Source organism: Oryzias latipes, chromosome 10 (genome assembly GCF_053564925.1).
Source record: "Oryzias latipes strain Hd-rR chromosome 10, Olatipes_Hd-rR_3.1".
NCBI lineage: Eukaryota > Metazoa > Chordata > Actinopteri > Beloniformes > Adrianichthyidae > Oryzias > Oryzias latipes.
Genome location: NC_136246.1, coordinates 2,445,967 through 2,458,742, shown reverse-complemented (window position 1 = coordinate 2,458,742; position 12,776 = coordinate 2,445,967). Strand labels below are relative to the sequence as shown.

Sequence of the window (12,776 nt, the reverse complement as noted above, 5' to 3'; positions counted from 1 at the left end):
GTTGCTTAATTTCTTTATATAATAAAACCATAACAGGTCATAGTGAGGAGTTACATATGGAGACATCAACCCCCCTCTCTCTGTCTGGGGCTGGAGGTTACATGAGGCAGATTTGGTGACCTTCATGAATGGTCTCAAAGGGCCCATACCAGGCTATTCTTACGCCTTTTATAGCAAACAATATCCACGTATATGATCATATTACCTTTGGCACAAAAGAACACATTTTTCTTTTTATAAAATATGGGTTCTTTTCACTGTTCATTTTCCAACCCAGAAGTAAGACGACCCCATCTCTGAGGCTCCGCCTTTCTCTGTCTGCTTTAGCAGCGTGTCTGCATTTCTCCCACGAAAACAAACAACATCCAGACGTGCAAAGATGGATGTGCATATTGTTCATATAAAATTAAGGAGTTTAGCCAATCAGAGTTGACAGCGCAGACTCTTCCTGGAAGGGGATGTTCCCACTTTCATATGTATGTTGTTTTCCTGCTCAGAACGCAGGTTTTTAGAGAAATACTCAGAAATGCCAGAACAGATCAAAATACGACTTTGTGGTTTCTTCTTGTAAGGAATGAACACTATAATATACTGGTTTTGCATGATATAGGCCTTTTAAAACTCTGAGGTACTTCAGGATTTTTTAAGATTAATACATAGAGATGTTTCAATTGCATATTAACAGCGACTTGTCTTAAAAAAACAAAAAAAAACAATTCTGGTCTGCAGTGAAACTATTGAGTTACATTCATTTCAAAGGTATTTTGGTGTGGTGCTGTCTACACAAGTAAAGCCTTAGTCCCTAATGGCCTTACGAGTGGATATGGACTGGGCAAATCTGTGCAGGGCATGCAGGTGGTCCATGATACATTTGAAGATCGTAGACCACCTGGGGGGCCTGTAAGGCGAAAATGTTGAAAAGACACAGGCGTCCTACAGATTTTTCATTTGTTCAACCCTACAGAAACTTGCACAGGAAGCCTGTTAGTGCTGTTCAAGAGATAGATGTGCGCATGTCGCTCATCCCTTCCCTGCAGCCTGACTGTTAGAAATGAGGAGATTAGACAATCAGAGTTTACATGTGTGGACATCCTACAGCAACTTACAGTCACATGCACACCCTGTGTGTGCAGCATTAGGTGAAGTCAGTAAGGACCAGTGAGTGCATCTTACTGGGTGTAATGCTTAAGGGCGCCGTATAACAGCATTACCCGTAACGTCTGTCATTAGTGAGTGTAACTTATATTATCCTTCACCAACACTTGCTGCACACACAACAATAGTACATCCCATTTTGATGAGGTTGACGCACGATCCACAAGTGACTGCAAGACACTCCTGCACTCCGGGCATGCTGCCTTAGGATGCGGTCGCACCTTTCTACGACCCTCCACAAATACCTGCAGCCCCCGTACGGGTCAACCCCTGCATGTGTGTGACGGTGTGGCACCGTCAGATGACGAGGGGGGGGGCCACACTGTGTTTTATTTTTTATGTATTTTATGTTTAAGGTTACTACCTGTGGTGCCACCTGGACAATAATTAAGAGCCACGCCCAATGGGAGGGGCTCGCTCTTCAAAAGGGAGCATCACAGGAAGTGAAATGAGGAGTGTGACGGAGGTGCCATGCGCTGGTGCGGCCCTGCGTGTAGCAACTGTGGTGCTAACTGTTTAAGTGTCCTGAATAAAGACAGAACCTCCTCAAAATAAATAAATAAATAAAACACATGTGTTTTATTTATTTATTTATTGTGGCCCCCCTCGTCATCTGACGGTGCCACACCGTCACAATGTGACTATGGCTTTAAGTTACAAGCTCTGACTTTGAACACAAGTTTTTCATCTGAACTAATCAACCTTCTGTTTTTCTGCCAGCAACAATTATTTTGCTGCCTTTCACTCTTCCAACTAGATTAAAAACGTTACCATGAATAATAAAAATCTATGTTTCTTTCTTTCTTGTTCATTTTTATTAATAAAACATGAGGTTACTTTCATGTCAAGTCAACACGCCATCAAGACTGCAGTAAACTGAACGGTAAAAAAAGATGCTTTTGATGGTTAGGTCAGAAAAAGAGTTCTCCACAGCCTGATAATCATATTTCCAATATGATGGATTAATTTGAGGTCACCTATGTTTGCAAACGATCAAACATCCTGAAAAGGCTCTGAATTCTGATAGTTTAGGTCAATATCCTTTTCTCCTGTTAATGCAGAGCAACAACTACGTGTGAATTTGTGGAAAAGATGTTTGTCCAAAATCAGTTCAGATGTTCTTTTTACTACTTTCATTGATCCCGTTTCTACATTCAATTCTGAATCAATTCTTTCTAAGCAGCATTTTCCGACATATTATTTGGTTTCTTAAACTCAATGTTGTCACAATACAGGGACACAGTGTCATACTGTGACCCAAATATAGAATTACAGAATAGAATTGTAATGATGCCAGATTTTCTTTTCCAACGATTTACAATTGGCCCTGGTAAGAATTCTTAATCTAAGACTGTGAGGTTGAAAAGTTTGCTTTAAATGCAATTTTCACCAAAACTCGACAAACCAGTTTTAATGGTTTTCTGCAGAACTTTATTGTAAACAACATTCACAAGTAGTCCCTTGGCACTTGGTTTCTCCTTGAAATTAGTTATAACAAAATTAGTCAGTTCAAGGGGCTAAAACAAAGCTAAAAAAGCTAAATGTCTACGTTTCCTCAGAATGAGCTGTAATGTAAATGTAGTTCTCTAAAGGCACACATGATTGAGAACAAATATGTGCAAAAAGTTTGAGTGGTCAGTCTTTTCTCATTTGTTCAAAAATTGTTGCTGGTATGTGGACATAATTAAATAACTGCACATTAACCCTACAACAGTAATGAATTTATAAAAGCAAAAGCCATTCTTTTTTGACTTCAGAGACAAAAGCAGATGACATGATTGCATTCAGATTTGGTCAGATATAACCTCTTCTTGGAATTTTCTAGTGTAGTTTGGTTGCATCATTTCAGATCCGCTGGAGATTTTGATAAACAAAATGAAGTCTAATTTCGTCTGGAGTTCATTCAATTGTACAAAGACAATTCCAAGTGTTTTACATAAAACATTAAAACAAACATTCAAAAAATATCAGAGGAGTGATCATTAAAATAAAAATAAAAAATAAAGAAAATGTAAAAGAACTGAATTTAAAGTACCTGTAAGCTTAAAGTAACAGTGTTGATGTTATCTTCTGAATACAGACTAATCAAATGCAGCTGAGAACAGGTGGGTCTTTAACCTGGATTTAAATCAACTGAATGTTTCACTTGATAAAACAAGATAAAAATTTAAAATTGATTAAAAAATTGTTCAAATCAAAAAGAACTCCAAGATTTTTTACCGCAAAACAGTAGACAAAACCAATACCATATAGTTAGATGATCTTGTTCTGAATGAATCCTTAAAGCACATATGGGTCTAAAACAGCATCCTTTGTTTAATCTGAGGTTTAAAAGTCATCCACGTCTTAAACCTTTAGGACGTGGTTGAAAATTTGTGAACTGGGTGACATTTTCTGGCTCAATGTATCACTAAGTATCTGCTGCACATAGCAAATCTGTATTTTCTACACCGAGAATGCCCATTTTGTAGTCAGTTCTTCAAAAAGGCTCCAGTTCTTCTTCAATAAACAGGGAGACAAAAATCCTAGAGGCTCACAGAAGAAAAGATTAATTCCTTTGAGCACATACTGCACCATCCGGTTGCTGTCGGTGAATTTCATCTGGAATGGAAGCAAAAACTTTGAAATGTTTTTGCAAAAGTCACTGCAACTCTTTCTGTTTTCACTGGGGTGTGCCAAAACAGTCCTGGCAGCGTTCTTTATGTCAGCCTTTGAGATTTATTCCAAAATAATGCATTTAAGGAATCAATTATTGACATCATTTAGAAAAGATTTTCCTCCAGCTAGTAGATTTCTGTAAAACATTTACATTCAGATTCTTTTTTAAAGTCGTTTTGTCTTCTTTCTGCGTCCTCTGTGCATTTAATTCTTCCTCATCTCCTTCAATTCTAAACTCCCATTCCCTGTTGTTTTTGCACCTCCTGTTTTCTTTTTTTAATAACATTTTCTGTCTAATCTACCTGGCTTCATCTCATGTTTCTCCTATAATGACTCTAGGCCATCTACTATGAGGTAGGCTTCCTGGTGTGTGCCGCCGTGGGGCTGCTCTTCGCCGTCCTCATGCCCGTCGTGGGGCTGTTTTTCTGCATGTGCCGCTGCTGTGACAACTGCGGCGGCGAGATGCACCAACGCCAGAGGAAAAACGCAGACTGCCGGCGCGGTCTGCTGGGAACGCTCCTTTTCTCCACGTCGCTCGTCATCACGTAAGTGTCACGCATGTAAACATGTTCTTTTACAGATTATTCATGTGCATGCACCAACTCCAAATGCATGTAAGCTGCGCTTCAGTTTATGCACGCTGACTTCTGACATGCTCCTCCTCTGGCAAAACACACAGAACCATCCAGCTTCACCATCCCCCCCGTTTGCTAATTATGGTGACGTCCTACTGTACAGTGTGTGTGGCAGCATGGTACATTCCTGTGTGTCTTGGGCTCTGCTCACACTAACCTGCAGGGTTATTCGTCCTTAGAGTTCTTCTGAGAATTTGTATCATGTCAGTGTGAACTTTGTAAACCAAGGATGTCCAGAAAAACCACAATCCTCAATACTTGATTTGTATTTAGAAGATGTTTATGTGACAGTTATGGATACATTTAAATGAATCATAAGATAATCACAAGGTGCCTCAGAGCACTGTAAGAAATTAAGCAAAATAATTCAACTTGTTTTGGTCTAATTAATTCTAAATAGTTTTAGTTTTTTGTGGTATTAATGGTATTGAGGAATTTCCAACAGACGATAGTTTTTAGTGTAATCCTCGTCCTGAGCGTGCAAATGCATGAATAAATACATGAACAGGAAGAAATCTTCAACAGAACCAGAAGAACAGCTGCAGAAGATGAAGCATTTCTCTGAAGGAACATTACTCTAAGGTATTTATCCGTCAAAAATGCAATGACATTTATATTTGAATGTCGTTATTCAGAACTTTAATGGCGTTCTTATTCAGGAACTGCTGCTGTTTTTGTCATGTAGACTCTTAAAAGTATATTTATGCATCTTTCGGCTTTTTGGACCCCAACGATGTTGAACATTTGGAAAAGTTTTGAATGTCTTTCTCTTTCAGCTGCTCAGTCATTTGTTAAGTTCTTTCTATGCTGAATACCCTTCTTGACACAGCCGCACAGTGAATAAAGCCGTCTAAAGCAACAAGTGCAGCGTTTGCTCCTCAGCCCAAGGTCTTTTTGGACATGAGTATCTCAGTGATGCTATGGTCGCTTCAGCTGGAGGGTCGCGCTCTATGCTAATTTCATTATTTATATCTGTAACCTTTTTTCTTTGCACAATCACTTCCTGGATTTCCAAAGGAAGCACCATTCTTCCCCATTTTTTAAGCCTCTGTCTAATGCTGCATAGAAGAGTTCACTTCACCTTTAAAGAATACATGTAACTACTTGATAAACACAAGGTCTTAGTTTTTTTATAGACTTTTGCTGTTGTAAAACTGTTAAAGTTCCATTATTAAGATAATGCCGTTTTTTGTCCAAATCCAAAAACCTGTCGTTTTGTAGAACATAGTTTCTGTGGCAGGAATTTGTTAGAAATTCTCCTCTGAGTTGTGGGACTGTTGGTGCAGAGTAAGCAGAGTAAGCCAGAGACCTTTTACCATCATCCCCTTGTTTGGGAGTTTGTAGCCTGTGAACTGTGGAACATGTCACTGAAAAAGTGAATGCCTTTTCCATTCTTCCATTCTTCGTCATTGTCTTTGTGTGCTCCCAATTCACAACAATTTGAATAAAGAAATGCTATTTGAATTTTAATTTCTCTACATATGTCCTCCATTATGAGAAAAATGCCACAAGAATAAGTTAAAAACACCAAAAACACAATTGTCATTGCAGTGGGTCTTTACTGACAATGTGGAACGGCTATCAAGCAGCAGCATGTAAACAACATAGCAAAGCTGGAGATGACCTTTTGACCTCTGATTGTCTACATCCTAACTGCTGTTCTCAGTCTCTCTCTGTCCATAGACGCACATCAGGAGCGTCAGGCTTCTTTAAAAATTCACTATTTTATTTACAATAGTAGCACAAATTGCCACCAGATCTAGTAATCTACCCAACGCTACAGATATTCTCTGGTTTACAGCGTCAGCAGCTGCTGAGCGTGAACTCTGACTTTGAGCTGTCTTTGCTCAACTAAGGGAATCCAATTATTTGATGTTTTCTCACCCTTTGTCTTATCAAACAAAACTCTATACCAATGTCCTGGAAACCCAGATACAAGAGCCTGAAAGCATCTTCACCACTAATATTAAATCTCCCCAGCTACCAGGCAGACATGCAGCACAAGATTTAATGACGGAAGTACAGGTTGGAGAGGAAAGCACTGAGCCCAAGCCTCAAGACAGCTGACAGCCTGGAACAGAGGAGAAGTGGGACTGACATTTACTCTCCAAGAAGAGATGGGACATCCTACACGGGCAGAAGGACAATACAGGATAGGCTAAAAAAGGGAAAAAAGATACCAAAGTGAGGTTCCATGTGAGAACCAAGTTCTCCATGCTGTCATGAGTCTGAGGCTAAGCAAACACGTCAGAAAGAGAACACGTCAATGCAAGGGTGGGGGGTCATCTAAGATAGCACAAGGGTTAAATCAGATATTTTCCCCCCCAAGAAAACAAAAACAAACTGCAATGATATTCCTTTGATAAACAGTGTTTTAATTTTTCAAATATGGTTCTCATGTTTGTGCAACTGTAAATTTTGAACAATTATATAATTGCATCATGCTTGATGAAGTTTAAACAGAAATTGTGCTTCATGACAGTTTACAGTAATGCAGACATGGTGTCACATTAACCCAATGAATCATGGGAGATGTAGTTAAAAAACGGTGGCACTAAAGCCGGACAGAGTGACGTCTTTAAGCTTCAGTATTTCATGCACTTTTCCCACGGTCTGACACTGGATCGCGTTGGAAGCTACGCCGCTAAACACGACCTTTAGCTGTGTTTTTTCTCAGAACTGAGAGGTTTTTTTTATGAGCCATGTTGGCTTAACGCTAACCAAGTCTGTTTGGTTAGACTGATGATGTGCATGATGAAGCATGATGAGGAATGATTGCTGGAGACAGTTTAAGGGGTGGAACCTTTTCCAGAATGAGAGCATTAGACTGCTTAAAGTCAAAGTTGAGGTAAAAGCATGGTACAGTCCTTCTTCTAAAGGTGTCTTGAATAGCAATCAAATAAACACAAAACAAACAGTCTTTCTTGGACTTTGATATTCTTAGCTACTCAGTGTGAAAGCTGAAGAACACACAGCTGATATCCTGGCAATGGTTAATGTGTTTAGGTGAAATTGAAGACATTTCCTGACCGTCTCTCACAGCCTTCTAGTGTACAGTGGTTAAAAAACACTTTACTAGATGACCTGTTACACAAGCTTCTTACTTTCCTTTTACGTTGTTGTGAAATGGCCAAACTGTACAACAGAAGCAAAGATGCTTGTGGTCTGTATCCAAATATTTCACCTTTGTGGTTACAATTCAAATCTAAGGGAACCTCTGCATGGGTGGGGTTGTGGCCTTTTGACTGACAGAAAGTCTTTGCATCCTCAGTAAAATGACTTTACAGGATGTGTTCCAACAGCTGCCAGGCTGTCCCTCTTAGAGCACATCTGTCAATAAGGTCTGGATTTGAAGCCATCGTTGGTCGAGATGAAGATAGCAGCAGAACAGGAAGACTTTTAATGGCAGAATAGCCTTTAAGTCAGTCCAATACAAACCAAAAGGCAATGTCCCCCTGACGCCCCCATCCCACCCCCAGACAAACACACACACACAAACACACACACACACTATCCGTCTTCATTCAGCCATTAGATTCATGTATTCACTGGAGGAACAATCTTTTTCGTGTACACTCTTTTGAATCAAATCTTGCTGTCTCCTTCATTTCCTATTAACCATCATGGATTTGCAGATGTTCAAACGTCACGCCTCCACAAACATGCTGGATCATGTCCGCCTGCTGTGGTGTAGCCAGATGCAATATTAAAAGAACAGCAGCAGCTATCGTAGTCTGTTCCTATCGTGTCTGATTCCACTAGAACCCTGTGTGGATTTACAACGATAAAAACAACAAATAAAGATCCCTACATGTGCTGCAGCCGAGTGGAAGGGCCCTGTCTCATGCTGTTACCCAGAAGGCACTTCAGCAGTCTATTTCTGTCACTGGGTGTCCAGAAAAATTAGTTTAAAAAGTCTTATCTGCTTAGTGATTCATAGTATTCATACTAATGTATGTGGCCTAATTAATGTAATGCAGGAAACAGGGAACAAAACATTTTCTAGCCTAAACTAAAGCACAAAACCGAATTTGATTTGAGAAAGTTGTCAGCATATTATGGAAATGTAAAATATGCTGAAGTTAATAACAGAACATCATTATGTAAGAGTTCATATAAGTATCTTCTAAGTATCTTTGAAAAAGACTAAATAATGTTCAAAAACACTCAGTTTATTAAAACATCTCCTGGATTTGCCTAAATGAGTGTCTTTGAGCTAAAGTTATTTGTCTTTAAATTTGCTATGCAGCTGTCATCATTTGCAGCTGGTAACAAACTAGAAAGGGTTGGGGCCTATGCTCCACACCAACAGTCCCGCTCACAACTCAGAGGTACGTTTGTAATGAACTACTGGTTCTCTGCAGAAACTATGTCCTAGAAAACAACACCGGTTTTTGGATTTTGGCTAAAAACGGCATCATCATAATGAAAAGACCACTGCAAACACTTTCAAAATAGTTAAAAAGAGAACCTGAGTGGGACTTTAAGCAGAATGACTAGGTCTCTAAAAACATTCCATCTGTGTTGTACATTATATCTTCAGACAATAAGGCCTGCTGTAATGTGGAGCGAAAGATCTGGTAACAATGAGCTGTGAATATTACTGTTTATAAAATACTACCTAATACAACATAAAAATACAGAATTTGTGTCTTTATATTCGTTTTAAAGATTGATCTCATGTTGAGAAGCTCATTTTTAAGGATGTAAAACTTTCAGTTGTCTGTATTCTGATTTCTTCCCTATTCTTTGTTTTATTTACTGCTGTCATACATAATCATTTTTTGATAGTCTATTTATAACATCACAATATGGTTATGTTGACTGACAGATAAGAATAAGAATTGTTAATAAAAAATCTTTCTTTTACAGTTATGACTTTGTTTGTCAAATAAAGACAACTTCAAATTTCCCAGCATGAAGCAGAAACTGACGCCTGCTGCACTTCCAACACAAACAGGCTTTTTTTAGCAGATTCATTAACACTGAGGTGCAAAACTTCCAACTGCTTCAAAAGAAGATCTCTGAGTGTGAATCAGTGTCAGAACGCATGGAAATCCTCTGTTGATTTTCAGAACAAGAACCAATTTGTCTGCTAAAATGGTGAACCCTGAAGCATGAGTGGGCTCTCTCCGGCTTCCTCCCACCGTCTAAAAACATGCTTCATAAGTTATTTGATTGCTCAAAATTGTCCCTTTGGTGTGAGTGAGTGTAAGTGTGTGATGTGTGGCCCTGCAACAGACTGGCAACCTGTCCAGGATCTCCCCTGCCTTCGCCCACGAGCGGCTGGGATAGGCTCCAGCAGCCCCGTGACGGGTTTAGAAGATGATACTTCTTTTAACAGCTGGAGGACAAATTATTTTTGGTGTCATCCTAGTTGTTTTGAATAATTTCTTGCCATTTTTTGGGCCAAATGTTTTCTTTTCTGTAAGAAAAGTGAGGAATAATGTCACTTGGTCTTCATTTATAAAAGGCCTGAACTTGGGGGGTAATTCTGTGTTTTATTTTACTGTCAGACAGTGAGAGGTAAAGTGTGTTGGTGAAGCCTGTTGACCTTTGGTAACCTTAAAGGTCACTCTTTTAGTGGCCCCCCACTGCAGTTTCTGTTATTATTGCTGCTTTTGGCATCAGAAAGAAAAGTATGAAATGAACACCAATGTTGTCTAAAAGCTTTGTATTTCAGTGACCTTTCACATCCACGCCCTGCAGGCTGTCTGGCTCAGGCTTCTGTTGTCATGTCTTCTCTGGGCAGCCAGTGTGGAGCTAGTGTTCTGTAGAACATTTAAAGTCCTGCAGAACAGGCGGTAACTCACAGTGTTCTCATGATGAGAAACACACAGCTAAATCCCTAAAGCGAGAAGCTTAAAGTATTTATTCTCTGGTTAAATTCTTCATAAAAAAAGACAGATTTTTAGCCAGAAGTCAGGTTCAGACTGTGATCTAGCAAGGAAAAATATGAAGCTCTGCACAATGAAAGAAGCATAACAAAGGCCGAATCCAAATTCTTCCCCTACCCCACCGGCTTCTCTTTATCCCTCCAATTGTAGGGGCATTAGGGGGGGTAGGGGTGTCTGAAATACTTTTTTGTATGGGAAACCCTACCGGCGGAGGGCATATGTATCCCTCCGCTGGTACAGTAATCCGTGTGGCGCTGTGCCGTGGAGGAGAAACCCATTTCTGCACGTAGCTGTGCTCTGAAGTACAGAAGTTTACATGTAAATGTAATGTTTTAGGATTACTTTTAAAAGTTATAAAACTGATGTTATGTATTTTCCAAGTGCTGTCAGCTCCGCTCTAACGTAGCTGACCGACGACTATTGATGATGTCATCGAGTGGGAGTGACATAGAAGACACTATTTTTCTATAACCCTGTATGGAGGGGTAGGAAGAAGCCGTACGGGAAGAATTTGTATTCGGATAGACTTGATTGAAAAATTATATTTTTGGTTTCCATTAAATCATAATTATGTGAATAAACACAAATAAACTCATGCAATAAGTCATTCAAAAACATGGCGACGGATGTGACAGGCCTGAATAAGACACAGCAGGAAGCTCCTTACACATGGGGGCGGCTACAGATGAAGAGATTTTGGGATATGGTGGTTGGTGATTTTGCTGTGGATCCAACAATTACCTTTGACACACTCAACTGTTGATGAGCTGTGTGACGCTGTGGGACCTCTTGTGGCGCCCACAATGCCCAAAGTAGCTAGTTCCTACCAAGAAGCGCATTGCTATCGCTATCTACAAACTGGTTACCTGTTTAGAGTTGTTGGTCACGTGACTCATTTAATTCAAAAAAGCATTTCCATGAAATATGTCAATTTCCACCTCCTTCAATCACAAGAACCTTTTAGACAAATTCAAGTTTATCAAAATTGTGGTGTTTCCATTATGTGAATTTATTATTGCAAATCCAATTTGCACAATTTTATTGTCAATGGAAACGCAACTAATGATGACTCTCAGCCAGGGCACAACAGCACCGATTGTTGCTAGCAGGTCTTACAACAGGCAAGAAATTGTTTATGATGTTCAGTTTGTGCTAGAAAAATGTCTTTGGTCCATTGTCTACTGAACAAGTTTATTGAACATTGGTTCATGTCTACTACTGAAGGATATCTTCTGTGTACTCATGTTTCTTTGTTTTGTATTTTGTATTTGCTTTGTAATGGGTTAGGGTTACTTTTTCTACAGTCCATAATTATTATTCATATATACCGTATTTTCCGGACTATAAGTCGCACCGGAGTATAAGTCGCACCAGCCCAAAAATGCATTATAAAGTAGAAAAAAACACAGATAAGTCGCACTGGACTATAAGTCGCATTTTAACTTTCACAACCTTATATGACACAATCATAGCAGACTGTTTATCTAATAATTTCACAGTAATTTTTTCTCAAACTTATTTATTTATTCTTTTCATGAAGCATCATTGGTCAACTAATACTCTGTTTTCATCCTGTATTTGTAGAAACAGTTGTCATTTTTATTGCATTTCTGAATCTATGAAATCATTGGAAAATAGAATATTATGTTGTTAGCCTTCAAGATCTTACTGTAAAAAAAAGTTTGCTGATTCTCTGAGTCACTTAACATCCTCTTAACACTTAACATACCTCAAACATCAAATTGACCCAGGAACATCATCTCTGTTCCTCACAAATGAACATAACAGGAGGGTTAACAATGTATTTATTTCAATTTATTTCTAATATAAGTCGCTGCGGAGTATAAGTCGCACCCCTTGCCAAACTATGAAAAAAAGTGCGACTTATAGTCCGGAAAATACGGTATACAGCACTCAGCATATGTGATTACACCCCACTACATTTGTCAGAAAACATTTAGTGTCCTTTCAGAATCAACATTTTCTGTGAAATACTGTACTACAAAACACACCTACAAAGGTGGACCATTGATTACAAACAGGATATGTTAATTTTCACACAAAAGTAACAAAATAATTCAAGCCAATGTTGCAAAATGAGTACACCCCATTCATGTTTTTAGGAGAAAAGACAAACTTACAGTTTTTCTCAGTCGCTTTAGTACAATTCTCAGATCAGAATTGAAGTTTGCAAAAACGTGTGTGCATTTCTCAAAACAATTTGTACAAACAGCAAAACACTACGGATTTCTTGCAAAAGCCTGTAACTTGCTCAAAATCTTTAGTTCATCTCTTAAAACTAAGTCTTTATGTCATTGAACATGTCAGTGCCATCAGAATGTCAAGTCCTTGTGTCATTGTCTACGAACAAGACAGTCAAATGACTTAGTCGTGTTGTCAATATAACTGTGTACTTTAGAGGGAGGTTCTG

The 12,776-nt window shown here is 39.0% G+C and overlaps 1 protein-coding gene across 21 annotated transcripts in view; it reads left to right on the top strand.

Annotated features, from left to right (window-relative positions):
• The window catches only part of prom1a (prominin 1a), an 89,445-nt gene that overhangs the window by 39,350 nt on the left and 37,319 nt on the right, over positions 1-12,776 (top strand). For all 21 annotated transcript variants that reach the window (XM_078953830.1, XM_078953831.1, XM_078953829.1 and 18 more), the window contains one exon: positions 4,153-4,358. In XM_078953830.1, coding sequence (XP_078809956.1) covers positions 4,153-4,358 — 206 coding nt within the window. The remainder of the gene's footprint in view (positions 1-4,152; positions 4,359-12,776) is intronic.